Source organism: Gallinula chloropus (genome assembly GCF_964237585.1).
Source record: "Gallinula chloropus genome assembly, chromosome: 28".
In the NCBI taxonomy this organism is placed as follows: Eukaryota; Metazoa; Chordata; class Aves; order Gruiformes; family Rallidae; genus Gallinula; species Gallinula chloropus.
In genome coordinates, this window is record NC_140113.1 from 370,125 (window position 1) to 387,169 (window position 17,045).

The following is a 17,045-nucleotide window of genomic DNA, read 5'->3' on the forward strand; positions in this document are numbered from 1 at the left end:
AAACGCACTTCATTTGTCTCATCTGTTTCTTACAGAATTTATAAACATTTTACATGTTTCTGTGTAATTTCATCTTCCTCCATACTTTCTTTTGTGAGAATCTTCTACTGGATGCAATAGGATTCCCTGCAAATGTCAGATCTGATTTTAGGACTACCGCCCCACTTTATTCCTATATATTTTTAACCACACAAAACCAAACCAAATGAAACCAAACCAAAGAACATTATTAGAAACCTCAAACTAGCACCAGTTTCTTTTCTTATCATTTGCTTAAGTTGAAGCCTAAATAAAGCAAACGGTTTCTTACTCATCCATAGATTTGTTACATTTTCAGTGACAAAATGCTTATTAGAGTTACCAATTTTAAAATGTTCTATATGTGATACCTTAATTTTCCCTTTTTTACATCTCTTTATTTCTTGACTCACTACCTGTGCCTCTTGGTCATCATCATGACATTTGCCTGGTTTGGCTTCCTTTGTCTTTCCTTCATACTTCAACTGTCTTACAGGTCTGAATCACTCTACTCTCAAAGGAAACTGAACAACAGATAGAGGTGAGGTTAATATCCATGCCATTTAACTTCATCTCAGGAAAAAGTTAGATATTTAGCCTAACTAAACTGTCTTACTTACCTCTGTCATTAACACAAAGAGAATGACACTTCCAGCCTGTAATATAATCTACACAAGTTTCTAACCTAGGTAGAATAAATCAGATTCTGAGGAGATTTTCTCTGGAGATCTTCAGCTCTTTCCTTTATTCTTGTGAGAGAATGGATACTGACTTTAACTAGATGCCTCCCATACAGATATCTGAATTTAGAAGAGGCAACACTTATGCTTCCCATTTTCCCTAAAATCTGACACTCAACAAAACTCACCCTATATAACAAGACACAAATACGTTCTTTCATGCATTTGAAATCTACTGCCTGTTGTTTGACAAAGGTTTTTAAAAAAGGTAGATGTTTGTGATGCCGTCTGCCAGCTGAACATCACCATTCATTAATTCACCTTTGGAGTTCTCATTCTTTTCCTCACTTCCAACCTCCCTCGCCTGTCTCTTGAAAACAGGGTATCTGGCAACAGAGTGCAAACATGAAATCTTGAAGAAGTCATGAAATAACATAGTGGGTGAACCAAAGTATGGAACAGAAAGGTACATAATACACATTCTGCTTTCTTTTGTTAGGGATAAATCACAGTTACTGAGTTTTGCATCATTTGTGGTTATGGTAATATTATGTAGACTTGAAAAAACAACGGCTTTAGACAGCATGTGGAGCCACAGTTCCTGGCAGTTTGGGGTTTGATTGCTCTTAGATGCTAGCTGTGATGGATTAGATATGGACAGCAATGGTGTAATTTACCTGAGTGGGAGAAATGAGTTTCAGCATCTTGGAACAGAGAGGTCTTAAAGCACTCTACGTTCTGAACAACTGTTTTAACAGTCTGCTTATATGTGGGTAACAGTTTTTAAATGAAAATTGCAATTCAGTTGTCCATAGGTGCTTTTCAATGTGTATAACCATCTGGGAGTTAGACCCTACCAGCAACCATGAACCACATAAAGGAAAAAATTCACAGTGATCAAGCGTCACAGACATGGGAAAGAAAGTCCTCACTTGTCATGATCACAGGCCTTACAGAGGTTACAGAATGAGCAGCACCAGATATGGACACAAATTCTTCGCTCTTTCTCTTTACAGTGGATCTCCTCTAGAGCACTAAACATGGTGCCACTGGTGGAGCAATGCAGGTGTTTAAGAAAGGACTGTATGGTAATGCAGACATCTGTTTGGTTGGGTCTCATGAAGATCCATATAAGCTGCTTGGAACGCACAGCCAAGCCTTGAGCAAACATTACCCTGATGCAGGCAAGTGACATCTAGAGATTCAGTACATTGGACTGAGAAATATCCTTACCTCAGCAGCATTTGTTTATAACTCAGGCATAATGTATGATGCAGTTTCTGAGTCGTGTGATTTATCCAAACATCTAAAAGAAAGACATAACTTTGCCAGAAGCTTATTCTGGGGTGTCAAAGCAGATTCTTTTTTTTTTCATCAATGGCTGACAATCCTGGCTCCTTTGCTGAAGAGGCTGTCAGTGCTTTTCAGAACATGTGCTTAAAAAAAATAAAAATCTCTGCACTAGGGGAAATATCTTAAAAGCAGTTGTGGAGAATTTTCTCAGAGTCTTGAAAATAACATATATTGTGAAACACTGTTCACAAGGGCATTGAAAATCAGTGCTGCTCTGTATAGTGTTTCTTGCAGAAAATCACACAATGTGATTACATACCTCTTGATAGGAGGTGTCAGCTCCTGTGTTACGGCCAAATTCTAACCTGGATAACTACCTTGTGCTTATCTAAATTCCCCTCACAATTTCAACTGAATAAGATCTATTGTTTTAGTTCACACCCTAAAATGCTGAAGTGCAGCATTACTGTACTTCTAACCAGAGAGGGCTGCATTTTGGTCATTACTTTTGTAAGAATTTTCACTTTCAGAGAGTGTTGGGCAAATTGTCATTGCATAGAAACTTGTCCTAGAATTTTTTCTAACATCAGAAATGGGAAGACTTGTAGCTAAAGGAAGCCACTATTAGGTAGAAAGCCTAAAAGGTTTGATGTCACTGAAGAAAAAAGAATTACATGCACACACACATCTAAGTCATAATTAATGTAATATATATCAGCATATATTCCATACACACTCAGAATTGATCTTATTAAAAAATCTTCTTTTCTGAAGCAGAGTAAAAAGTATGAAAGAAATGTCCATGATTTCTCCCTCTCTCCATATTTACAGTTTATGTTTGAATAATTTGCAAAGCCTTCAGAGCCTTCTGCTGCTATACAATTGGCTAAATCAGAGCTGAACAGACAAAACAGGCAAGACCTATGCTTCATCAGCAGTCACGTCAATTAAAGCTTATATACTGTTGGGCTTAATCTAGAACTTCCTAAACTCAGCAGACATTTATGTTTATTAACTTGAATGCCAAGGCTACTGAGACACGTTTGTTTTCCTTCACCTTTATTTTTTAAAGAGAAAATATACTTCACAGAAGCTCCATTTGTGGTCATCACTTCAGTAAATGTAAGCATAAATCCTTCAGGCAAATGAGAAAGTTGATTTCTGAATGCAATTATTTTACTCTCATTAGGAAAAAAAAAAGGAAAAATGAGAAACAAAATCAGATAGTAAGCAACCTTATTTTTTCTAGTCACATCATGTACCCCGTGTTACGTCTTTTTCAGTCGGCCTGGTCTTCTGATATCTGGCAATAAATTCCCATTTATACATACTTCTGTGCTTTATCCCCTATCTTACAAATTCACAGTTAGTTTTACTGTTCCAGTTCAGAAAGACCAGAGGTTAACAGATGAAAAAGATGTAGGGTAAAAAAGGCCATCAATCATGTAAATGAAAATCCTTATGGAAAAGGGTGGGCTTAAGGATGCAGAAGTAGCCTTTGCCTTGGCATTTCAGTGCTCTACTTTGGTTTTAGCCACTGCTTTCACATATTTTTGAACTATTGCTGTCTAGAGTCCTAGCTCTTAACCATTTTAATACAACCAGCTATTGAACCGATTTTAGTATCAAGCACAACATTTAAAGCATAAGAACAGGTGGGACATAGCACCAAGAATGTTCTAGAGAGTACAGTTTTCAGCTCAACAACTCATGTAAATGAAAAAGGGGGGGAAAAAGCATAAAAACACCACCTAGGCTTTCATTTAAGGCAAGTAGTCCAGATCTGGGCACCAAAAATTCTGGAAATTAAAGTCATGTTCTATCTGCTAGAAGGTACTAATTATAAAACAGATAACTTTAGTAATTTTAACACAATAGGAACAAATCCCAGAATTATGAGCTTAACCTGTAAAAGGACTGCTTCAGAGTTCAAAACACATGAACTTTCATCCTCACATAAGTTGTGGACACCACTGTTCTGGGACAGAATTTATGTTATGTGAACTTCATTTAGCTTAACTACATTATCCAAATCAAATTAAGTCAAGTCCCCAAAGACAAATTTAAAATTTTACACATATTCCTCACTTGACTTTGTTACACAGTTGAGTTTGTTAGTAATTAAATGCTGACAGGAACATCCAATTTAAACGCAAAGGATCAGAGTGTAAGTAACTACTGAATATGCAAAAAGAGGAAAACAAAGGGGGAAAAATACTATTTGGATAAATTTTTATACATCAATGTAGTAACAAATGAGCTAATCTATGAAGGCCATAGCCCTTTGACTCTTGCATAAATTAATAAACCTTTAATGATGTTTTGTGATCTCATATCACAAGCCCCCTTGTTTCTACCGAAAAAAGCCAACTGCGAGTGGTAGGTTTAGTTTCCAGGACACTTCTCCCTGAGATCATAGAATCATAGAATTGTAGGGGTTGGAAGGGACCTTGAGAGATCACCGGGTCCAACCCCCCTGCCAAAGCAGGTTCCCTATCTCATATCACTCAGATAGGCATCCAGACGAGACTTGAATACCTCCAGAGCAGGAGACTCCACCACCTCCCTGGGCAGCCTGTCCCAGGGCTCTGTCACCCTCACTGTGAAAAAGTTTTTCCGCATGTTGGTGCGGAACTTCCTGTGCTCCAATTTGCAGCCATTGCCCCTTGTCCTATCTCCACAGATGACATGGCAATGCAACCATGGAAAGGAACTTCTTGTCTATATGTAGTTTATTCTTAAAGGCTAATACAGAAGAGAGAAAGCAAAATGTCTTTCCAAAATACATGCCTACAGAGATTGTTCACAATCTGAATTGACCTATTTGTTTTTCCAGTACTAAAGGTCTTTTGTACATTTTCTGACCAAAGTGTAAATTTCTACAACAGAGTTTTGTTCCTCAAATCCTTTAAAAATAACAAAAATAACCCCCCCTGCTAGTGCCAATATTCCTATCTGGTCATTGGTTAGGTTCCAGACTCTGACTTTTCCTTCACACACCTGACTGTGTGTAAAGAGACAAAGTTAACGATATTGCTACTAGGCCACGTCAGGCGAATAATTTTATCTACATTCAGTTCGCCAGCTGTAACATATTTCTTTACCTTACTGGGAATATTATAAGGATAAATTAATTTAAAATCTGGAGATGCTGAGAATGCACAGCAATGAGTTCCAAAGAGAAAACAATTAAATAAAGCAGCTGAGTGTGTAAACCACCGCTGACCAGTGTTTCTTACACCACTCCACTACTGCCCCCGGACAGAAAATACAACTGGACAACAGGCAAAGAATTATATGTGCTATATACCCTTTGCTGCGCTTTACATTAAAACTCTTAAGCAAGTGTTCTCATTCCCACAGTCTCCATACGGTCAAAATGGTTTTGCGCAATTCTTAATAACAGTTTCCTAAACAATGCAACCTGCTTGTCTATCCCAGAATGATGGGTGGGTTGTGATTTAGTAGTTATGGGTTTCAGCAGCACCTAAGTAAAAGACTGTTGGTTGTTTATAGTTACTTTTCTGTTAAATGGAAAATTACACTCTCCAAAAAAAGACTAAGTTATTGGCATTATTCCAACATGGTACTGACTGACAAATGCCAATTTACTTGTCATCATATTCAGCATGCCAGTATTAACATTTTCCTAACTGATTTAGAGTTTTTCTCACATACCAAATTTTAGTAGCACCTCCTTAGGGTTATGAACATGTATTTACTATGTGATAGGTTGAAAAAATAAAAGAAAATCCACATTTATTCATTATCGTATATATAATTTACGTTGGGTAAACTGGAAAATGCTTTCAAGAATCAACTAACATGAAAAGCATATTTGATAAACATGAATCTTTTTTATAATTTATATGCTGTTTTTCCAGGTTTCTGCAATATGTTCTGACTTATATCAGGGTACATTATGATTTAAATATAAAGATTTTTTTAAAAATTAATCATAAATACTACACAAAGTGAGATCTAAAAGATCCTAAAAAGACAAGAGGACAATTAAATATATAACTGGAAAATGTGCAGAATCGTAGCTGTAAGCACAGAGAATCGAAAGCAGATATACTCTATTTCTGAGTTTCAGCAGTGGAAAAAAGGATTGTACGTGCACTCATATATTAACCTTTCTAACCTGTCAAAATCACACACTCAGTACACCAGACCCAGCAAGCAGTTACAGCCAAAACCTAACTGCCAATTTCTTTTGATTTAAGAATAGAAATTTAGAGGTCTCTTTTTAAATTTTATTTTTTCTTTAATGTGGAGAAATACACAACAGGTTTTAAAACTGAGGAAACCATAAAAGCAAAGGAAGAACAAAAGGACTTGCAGAAAGTGTATGCACTTGCATATTATCATTCTCTTGAGTGCTTCATAACTTGCAGTGGCTGAAATACTGATATTTGATTCATGCCTGGGAAGGGAATGAACACTTTCTTGTGTTTAGCTGGGTTTAGCAGTAATAACACACTGAGGTCTGTGGGCTTTACTTCAGCTTAGTGGAACACTTTGAATTAGCCACTGTCAAAACCACTTGACTGGCTGCTCAGTGTACCCTCATACACAGCAGTGTGCAACCAGCCAATCACAATGCAGAATATTAACAAGGTCATGGTAGTGTAAGACACTCCTATAACTCAGAGATTACAAAAGACATTAAAATTCTGATACCCCATTCATAAGGAAAAGATTGTAATGAGAACAGAGAATGGCACAACATTAATTCATTGTGTGACAAAGAATATAATGAGAATGGGAAATAGTACAAACATAACTCATTCTTGTTACAGCTTTAAGATTGTAATGTCATGGTTCATATCACATACTTAGGAAGAAAGGTATGGCAGGAGAAGAGTTGCAATATTAAGCATAGTTAATCTGAATGCACTACACATTATTATATATGCAATATAATAAAAATTTGAAACATTAGTTAGAAATGGTTTGTTAAAATTGTTATAATTTCTCCATAAATTTTTGTTAACATTTTATTAATGCTGTTGATATGAAGGGTTGCAGTGTATATGTATACTTATAAACAGAACTGTCCTCACAATGTTTTTACTCATGTATATCTTTAGAAATCAATTACAATTAAAAATAAACATATTGAGGACAGTATCTGTGCCTTTCCTGATACACATTATGAATCTGCCAAGACAGAGGCAGTGATGTTTAGTCATTTTTTCTGCCACAGTGAAATGAAATAAAATCATGAAAAAGTGATGCATTTACCTCCTGAAATTATGGAATAATTTTAGTTATTGCTCATCTACTACTCAGCAATGTGCCATATCCTACCTAATGTAACTGAAGCATTTAACTGATAAGACATTAAAAATCTTTGACCAGCTCAGAGTCTGCCAAAGCCCAAAACAACCTCTTTTATTCATCAGGTTCTATGCAAGATCACCAAATCAATGCATTTTATTTTTGTTTTAAAGGTAAGTCATTAACTTTGTGGTCATTTCTGTTAAATAAAACCAGAACCATTCTCAAAGACACTCCCAGTGTATTGAATTTCAATAAAGCAATAGTATCAGATGTTATCTGCTTACTTGCTTTGACACTGTTGTCTGGTTCTATGTATTGTCTCTGACCTTTGACTGGGCACATCCAAGACCAGCAGCGAGGACTTCAGCACAACTTTTGTAAAGTTTGTTTGATCTAAATTGAGCTCCAAATGTTTGTAGGGTTTCAAAAGATCACTTTCAAAGATCCATACCTAGTGCAGGGAATGAAGAACAACCTGTAACTGCTGTATACTTTTGCAATGCTCAGGCTGTATTGAGTACATTCAAGATTAAATAACAACAATAATATTAACAACAATATTTCTTGGTTAGCCTTATATAAAGGTTTCTCAGAAGAAACTAAAAGAATTACCTTCTAGGTTATAGAGTAGATACTGCACTTGGAGCATCAGTGGGAAATCACTGCCATCTGAAGGATCTTGGTATCATAACCAAACACAGAACCTTAAAAGTATAGCAGAATTCCAGAAACTTTATCCAAGAGCATGCTTCATAAGAGACCTGACAAATCTTTAATAATCTAAGATCTCTTAAATTTTCCAACTCCACCCCTGTGTACAAGTGTGTTGCTCTTGCTTTGGTTCTGTATTGTCATGGGATATGTAACTCCTTGCATGTTTGCAGAGATTGCATTTTACCAATTCTTATTTGTCAGCATTCATACTCCAAACATCTTAGTTCTACATTCAAATACGGTTTTGACCCCTTGACTATCCAATGGAAACTTCCATTCCACTTATTTACATATGAACGTATAATGTCAAGGGAAAGGTAGATGATTATTTGGTTTTATCACATAAATCAACTGCCAACAGGCAACTGAAAAGCAGATTTGTAACTTAAAGATGATATTTACATCGAAGGTCAGACAGGCAGCATTTTTAAGTGGTTCTAGAGGTGCTCTAGAACAGCTCCACCCTTCTTCCTTAACAGAGAAACTCCATTTCCCCACTGCTTCTATACATCGCAGAACCAAAGACAAACAGATGTTGGAAGACGAATGTAGAGGAAATATCAAAAATAATTTAATCTTGAATTAGAAACAAAATGCAATGAAAAGAACAGGTCTTAAATTGAAAGAAAATCTACATGTTTTCTGCTAAAAAGATTTTGAAATTAATCAACATCTAAATAGGATTGTTCATTGTTCATTCAATATTCATAATATTTCAATTAGATTTATTGTGATGAAAACAAAAGCTGCTTTCTTTTTTCTGTCCTTCAATGTGAAAGCTATGATATTAACAATATTGTAAAATTATGGATTAGACTTAGACCATTGATTTGCCCAGAAGACAATTGTTTCTCAAGAATCATAGTTCTATTTTCAGAATATTGGTTAAAATGTAAAGGAAATTGCTTTTGTGTGGTTACTGCTTTTTCTAGTCGAGGTGGATTAATTTGATCCTATATTTGTATGAATAAGTACGTTCCAAAAAGTGGAAAATATGTTTTTATAGTGTTAGTTACATTTTAGTATCCGCATTACATCCGGGTGCATTGTCAAAACGAGACAGGTGTAAAGACCATGAGCAAAGGAAAAAATGTGATTGTCTGAAGGATGTTATGACAGTTCTGTATGCATAATACATGCATCCCAGGAGGCAATTCTGCATCTGTTACATATATTTATGTATTTTTACTTGTACTTTTGGAGATATTTAGTATTTATGTTGATAGATTCTTTCCCCTTAAAGACAATAAAGGAAAACATGTAACAAGGGTACAATTTTGTTAGGCAGTGAAGAGAGCAGGGTGTGAAAGTTGTACACGTGGTAGGCTCTGTGAAGGTTAAGAAATTTTTATTCTCAACATTTAGTAGCCTTTCTGTAGTGGCTTTCAAAATGCTTTCAAAACAAGCCTCTAATATATTTGATCTATGTGCAGCTAAAGTATGTTTCTGTTCATTAGAATGACTGAGGGTAAGAAAACAATTGCTAGATGTTAAAGACTAACACAGAAAGGATGAAGACATTTGTGAGTGAAAAGAAAAATCCTGAAGTCTCAGGGAATGAAGAAAGTGATGATAAATGAAAGCAACAACACAAGGGTAAAGAGACAGAAAAGATAAAATGGCTAAGGAGACAGTTTTATACAACTAACTGTTTGAAGAAACAACACACTACACACTGTGTTGCACTGTAATGACATCTCCTGACCATTGAATTTTGTATGAAGAGATAGATGAGCCTTCTACTAGCTTCCATTACACAGCAGGTATTTTTTAGTCTCTGATACACAGGAGATTTGAAAAACAACCTTCTTCAGAAAATTCTTAGATAAATTCAGAGGACAAAGGATATTTCTGCTGTTAAATTTTGACTCTTTGAAAGTAAGTTCTGTACAGCCTTCTTTCAATGTTAGAAGAGCATCTGCAGAAAGAAACAAATAGAAAGGTGTGCCTCAAGGCATAAACCAGAAAGAAGCTCCAACTTTCAGTTGTATGCAATTCTACAATTGTGTCTTATATGTTTTTTTGAAGTTTCTTTTAAAACATCTTCTATCAGTCACTGATGGAGAAAGGCTTTTACACCAGATGAACTGCTAATCTGCTATGTCAGTCATTACATATAAAGTTAAAAAAAAACCCTAACATGTTAAAGACAGAAATATGAAGCAATACTTGACAGTGAAAACATAAATTTAATGGATAATATATTCTACTTCCATCCATTTCAAAGCGATTCTCATTTAAGAAGAGCAGAAGAAATGGAGATCCTTTGAGGAATTTAAGACACCCCACAAAAGTTGGTAAAAAAGTTATTGCTACTAACTAGGTGATAAAAGTATATTTTCATATATTATTGATAAAAAACCCTCTAACAATTCATATTTCCTTTAGCTGGAAAGAATAAGTCAGAAAGTTACCAAATTGTACCCCTGTTGACTAAATACAGTTCATAAAAGAGATCTACAGTACAGCATAAATCATAAATAATGTTATGCTGTCCCCATGAGACGAACCTTTGGGGAAGATGACTGACCTGGATAAAGAGGGAGCTTTTGATGGAACTCAGGAAAAAAAAAGGGAAGAGCTGGCAAAACAAGAAGAATACAGGGATCTTGTTAGGTCATGCAGATAGAAAATTAGAAAAGCAAAGCCCAGCTAGAAATCAGTCTGTCCACTGTTGTAAGAGATAACACAAAGTGTTTTTATAAATACATTAGCAACAAAAAGTGAGCTAAAGAGAACCTCCATCCCTTACAGGATGTGAAGGGGACCATGGCCACCAAGAATGAGGAAAAGGCTAAGGTACTTAATACCTTCTTTGCCTCAGTCTTTATTAGCCAGACCAGTTGTCCACAGGGCATTCAGCCCCCTAAGCTGAAAGACAGGGATGGAGAGCAGAATGAAACTACCATAATCCAGGAGGAAGCAGTCTACAGCCTACTATGCCACCGGGATACTCACAAATCCATGGGGATGGATGGGATACACCCGAGTACTGAGGGAGCTGGTGGAGGAACTTGCCAAGCTCTATCATTTATCAACAGTCCTGGTTAACAGGTGAAATCCCAGACAACTGGAGGTTTGCCAATGAGATGCCCATCTACAAGATGCACCTATTTATCAAATTTCTTTGCCCTTAGTAAAATCAGTTCTACTAGGATGCTCAGGCATGTTTTAGCACAAGACCCAGAAGCCAGAAAGCTGGGTATTCTTACACAAAGTATTTTCAGCTGGTTTCCTTTTTCATTGGAATAAGAGTTTAGGTCACCTTAAGGTAACTGACCAATAGAAAAAAATAGAGCTTTGTAACATTAAAGCTTTTCTGAACAGGTGGTTGGGTTTTGCTTTGGACATTCTACAGAAGAATAGTATTCTCTGAAGGTCCAACATATTTCATTGCAGGTAGGGCAAAAGATTAATTTTACCCATTAAAGTAGCTCCATAAGCAAATGCAAGTTACTTTGTGAATTCTGAAACTTTGATTTTTCTAGCATTCTTGCTAAAAATCTCTATTCATCAGTAGAAGATAAATTAATGGGTTGCAGATGAAGACATCAATTTACGATGTTTAAACTACACAATTAATTGGCATGTGAAAAGTTAAAGAGTGAGTCAACTATAGAACATAAAAATGTATAAGCACATAAACTATAGCACTCTTTTCCATGGCTTAAGAGGCATCATGCCATCCACTTCATTAATCAAGGGTATGCCCCAGGTTTCAACACTTGATGATTTACAGTCATTCTCCATACATGCTCAACTATAAGAAGATGAAGTTCTCTCTACGTTGGAGCGATCATAAGACACAGATCTCAAATTTGAAACGCCAATTTTAATAAGCCACCTTGCTTTTTTTAGTGGTTTCATGGATTCTAATTATCCTAATCAAGAATAGGGCTGGTACTGCTGACACAGTTCAAGCTGCAGTTGAGAAAGATAATTCTAGTACTCAGAACTTTCTTATCTGTATTGTAGCCAATAGTGTTGATTATGATGGTTCTTTATGAAGGAAGGCACCTATTTAGAAAATAGATTGACACCACACCTGATTAGTAATCACTGCAATGTCCAGGAGACAGTGAACAGAAATAAATGACTCTGGCTTCCTGGTTTGAAATCTACTAGTGCCTCAGGGGTAAAAGGCTGTTTGCAGGAAAAGCTGAACATAAGTAGAGAATTCTAGCAAGAAGGAGAGAAAAAGAACAGCAGAGAAGGGAAGAAGAAGGAAAAAGGATATAAAATCTTGCTCAAAAAAAAAGTTATTTTTTAATTAATGGGCCATGCATCACTTCCAAACTCTCACGTTCATGTTTGCACTGTAATGTGTTCAGAATACTTGAGGGGCAAAGTAAAGAAGTATTACTCATCCTCAGTGTCCATGGCAGGATAAGAACTGTGGCATACTATAATCAGGAGTAAGAGACCATGACATTGTGATACGCCATGGGTAGTTTCAATTTTGTTGTGTATAAAGTCCTACTGTGGTCCAGCTAACTCAGAGGCATAACATAATTCATCCATGACCTAAGCATATGCTTTATTTATCAGCCTATACACAATCCTGATAGTACTCTCTGTCTTCCTACAGAATCTGTGCTGTTTTCTTTTCAATCCACTGTCAAGAGAGAGAACTGACCCAGAGGGATAGAGATCTCTCCTCCGGAGTTCCCCACTCATTGCGGCTACCCAACTAAATAAGTCTATTTCCTTATGACCTAAGGCCATGTTAATGAGAAGTAACTCTTGTAATTAGAGACTCTGTGGTGGTCCAAACCACCATCGCTAGCCAGCAGAGAGTATGAGCTACTGACCTTCAGATCCAAGTGGAGAATGTAATGCTGGTTCAAGTAGTGGACCTCGTGGTGCCCAGTGAGTGGAGGAGACTTGGCCGGGGCTTGTGCAAGCTGTGGCTGGTGGTGGACTACTTGGTGTGCACTGCCTCTGTCTTCAACATCGTTCTTATCAGCTTCAACCAGCTCATCTCTGTCACCAAAGCGGCAAGGGCTGGGCGAGTGAGGGGGCTGCAGGGGCTCCACAGCTGCCCTTTCAGGGAGGATGGGCTGCTTGGGGCACCTGGCTCTCGCACATCAATCAAACACCACAGGAGACAGGGGGACTGAGGCAGCTCCCCTGTGCCCTGGAAATATTGCAGGGGTGATTGGCTTTGGCAGACAAGACAATTGAATCTCACTTGAATATGGGAAGAGGTACTCTGGTTTAGAAACAGGTACAGTTTGTCCATGCTGCTGTTGCAGCTAGAAGGGAACAAGGTGTGCTTATTTCCTCACCAGCCACACTTGGATAAGCTTAAGTAGTATTACCCAGATGAAGCAGATCATGTCCCTCAGAACATAGCAGCACACCTGCTGGAAACTGATAACCCAAGCCAGCCTAGCTGCATCCTAGCACAAAGGGATTTCCTTGCAATGGGTATCAACCCCTCAGGGAAAGTTAGATGTACACAGCGGTGATGGTTCCAGAGAGGCACTGCTGAAATCAAAAGAGCTTCATTTTCACCTGGACCATCCCACCTCAGAGTATTTTGGATGGAGAAGAAAAAAAAATAAACCTGGTAATAGGTTTTACTCTTCTACACACATTTTTTGCTTGTTCTTCAGCCTCCTGTTCCACCCCCATTTCCTTAAAACATGAATTCACCTTCATGGCTCAATTCCACTTGGAGGAAATGATAACGTTTTTGGCAAAGCCATTTTAGTGGCACCGTCCCAAATCTGACCCCAACTTCATCCCAGATTTCTGCATGAGAAATATTGTGACTGTTTGTGGAAGGATCACTTTTAAAAGTCCAAAGAAAAATTTGCTGTAACTCTCCACTATCCCTTTTCTTCCCATGTTCCTTCACAATCCTGTTGATTACATTCATCCCCACAGTTCTCAGCCGCTCACCTTCCTCCTGCGAGAGGCACTGGGGCGCCGGTAGCGCTTCCTGTCAGCGTTCTGCCCTGAGTTCAGCTGAGCCGCGGCACCGGATCGCAGCGAGTCGTGTCAGTGCCCCGCACTGGGCGCCATTGGTGGCGTATTGAAAGGCCCGGACTGCGATCGCGGTGGATCGAAGACACCTTTAATAACAACTGAGCAAGCTTTTATCCCCTCTCATGGCTGAGGCAGCAGCCTCCAGTCAGGTTTCTGGACTTTTCATTAATACAAGAACCACAACATTCCTATACAAAAGGTTGTCCCAGGAGCGTCCTTCTGTCTGCACCTTCCTTACCGTGACGCACAAATCACATCTCTACACGACCCTCTTTTCTACATTTTCTCTTGCTTTTGCAGCTTCTCTCCAACGATGGGCATGGGTGCTGCCCTGACTGTGGTCCAGCAGGACCCTCATGTCCATTACCATGGTCAGGGCCAGGCATGGAGCAGTCTGGCCCCAAGAGCATTGCAAGAGAGGATGCCACTCCCAATTAGGTGCTCTCCAATTAACGCCTGCCAGGGATTTATTGCACCCAGCGTGTGCCCGCGGGCAGGCTGGGCTCTGCAAGGGGCTCCCGGCACCATTGCTGGCCCAGGGCAGCCCCGGCTTCGGAGAGGCGCTCCGGTCACCGGTGGGACAGGGACGTGGGTGGCACCCGGGGGCCCCTCATGCCCGGGCACCGTCCCCCTCCCCGGCCTGACAAGGTCACCCTGGGCAATGCCTGCACCAGGGCCGTGCCGGTGCCCTGACAATGGCCCCTTCCCCTGGTGCCCTGGGAATGCCCCATTCCCCTGGACCCTCCCTCCGCTGAAGAAGCAGCAGATGTCGCTGGGGAGCCAGGTTGGACCCACAGTCTCTGGACCATCCCCCGCCCCCCCACCCCCCCGAACCAGCTCCCGCCGACCCACCCCCCACCCCGGCCCCGGTGCGTCTCCGATTCCCAGGCAGCCTCCCCCCGCCCCCCTCCCACCGCTCACTTCATCTCGAGCGCTGCCACCTTCCTCTTCTCATAGAGCTTGTCATTCTGTGCCCGCACCACGCCAGGCGTCAGTGGCGCGGAGGTCGCTGCTGTCACCACCACACCCCAGCGCCTAATGAAAACAACTTTAATGAACCCCGGGTCATTAGCGCGCCGCTCCCCCGGTGTCACAGTTTTGTGTAGCTGGGTGCTGGGAGAGACATGGGACTGTAGAAAATGGTTGTTGTGAGGAGCTGCTGGAATTCTCTGTGGCCCCAAAGTGTAAATATTGGGCCAAAGCGCCTCTGTGAATCACATACAGGAGAAAAAAAAAAACCCTGCTGGCAGCTGCATTTTGCCACCAGAGAAGGGAGTGAGGAGATGTAACGAGCTGCGTAGACACGCAGGCTGGGGAGGGTTGGGGAGGAGGCGCCCCGGGTGTTGGAGAGAGAAAGATGCCCCTGCAGCCTGTGGAGAAACCCACGGTGGAGAGGGTGTTTCCCCCCACACACACAGTCCATGGAAAAGGCCAAGACCCCATCTGTGGCCAGTGGAGAGGCTCCACGCTGGGTGGAACAGGTGGAGACACAGAGAAGAAGATGCTGTGACCCTATGTTGGAGCAAGCCTCTGCCAGCACTTGCAGCCCACAGAGATGAGTGAGAGAGAGATTTGCTGGGGGGAGGCTGGTGACCCCATGGAGGACTGGAGAGACATTGGGATTTATTACTGCCCGCCATAGCAGTGATCCACGGTGGGGCAGCTGATGAACAGGTAAAGCCCTGTGGGAAAGGACTCACATTGGAGAACTTTGTGGAGGACTGTCTGCTGTGGGTGGGACCCCACAGCATTTATTCCACACCCTCCCCCTGCTGCACCGTGGGGTCCCACCCATGGCTATTGATGTGCAGCAGGGGCTGGGGCCCTGGCACGCTGGCTCCCAGGAACCAGGATGGTTCCTGGCATCAGGTGGAACTGGGTATCCCATGGATTTAAATGGACTGACAGGGGTTTCAGCTCGCCCTGGGGGAGTGCAGGGCCCCATGGGTGGGCTCAGGGGCTGCTTCTCCTCCTCCTTCAGGGTTACACTGCCCAGACAGTCCTGGCACTGCCACCTCGGGCAAACATCCGCTCTGTATCGCTCCATCAGAGGGGCGAGGAGCTCCCGACCGCTCGCAATCAGGGGTGTCATCTCCACTCAGCCTTTGGCCAGCAACGGGAACACCCAGGGACTGGGAGCCAGAGCTCTCGTGTCCAGAAGCCACCAGTTTCCAAGTCCCAGTGGCCACGTTCAAACCACCTTTGGGAACGCTCCACCATTGAAGCGGATTCCCAGTTTGCCCAGAACATGCCGGCACCGCAGGGACCACGGGCGGTGAACCACGACGGGCGACAGCCCCGCTGAGCCCGGGAAGGGGCCTGGGCTGGGGCTGCTTGCTGGTACCAGTGATTCAGTGACATGCAATAATGCTGAGGGGATGGATGTAGATAGAGTTTAACAGACAATTAATTAATAGAATGTCAACTGTTTGTCGTAAAACTTGCTGTCTGGCGTAAATCTTGGTGTTTGCTGTGGTGTGCATGAGTGAGTGATTGTGAAATCAAGTTACTGTAAACTAAGTAAAGGGCCCCAATTTGTAGTCCCGAATCCCTGTGAAGAGATTGGTTGGAACTTGTGGTAGATATTAGATGAAGGTTGAGATCAAAAACTTAATACAGATCTCGAAGAGCAATAAAACTAAGAGAAAGGAATATGTGGGAAATGAAATATTTCCACCGTGTCTAATCTAATTGATCCAAGATGTGGTGAATCGCATGCAAAGTTACTGTGAACCATATCCCTTCTTTGTCTACTATAAAGTTATGAGTCACGTGGTGTAGCAACTTTCTCCCCCTGATGTCCAATAGAGATACAGATAGAAACTCTTGATTAACTAAACAAAACTAATCTTTTTCAGTGCACAGAACTGTATAACTGAACAAAAACAAAACTTTATTACTATGCACAACTATAACAACAATAAAAAAGACACAATAAGAAAAATAATAAAAATAATAATAAGTGCTGACAATACAAAACATTCCATTTTAAAGCGTCGCTCCCACATATCCGCATCAGCTGGAGCAGAAGCCTGGGTCCTCTGCCTAGAATTAAAACAA

At 40.5% G+C, this 17,045-nt stretch overlaps 1 protein-coding gene across 1 annotated transcript in view; it reads right to left on the reverse strand.

The window, feature by feature from the left end:
- Positions 1-16,857: 16,857 nt before the first annotated feature.
- LOC311201690 (hydrocephalus-inducing protein-like) overlaps positions 16,858-17,045 on the reverse strand; it is a gene marked incomplete at its 5' end in the record, with an annotated part of 39,790 nt that continues 39,602 nt past the window's right edge. Inside the window, one exon of the mRNA XM_084276119.1 lies at positions 16,858-17,030. Within this exon, the coding sequence (XP_084132245.1) occupies positions 16,895-17,030 (136 nt within the window). The 3' untranslated portion in view covers positions 16,858-16,894. The remainder of the gene's footprint in view (positions 17,031-17,045) is intronic.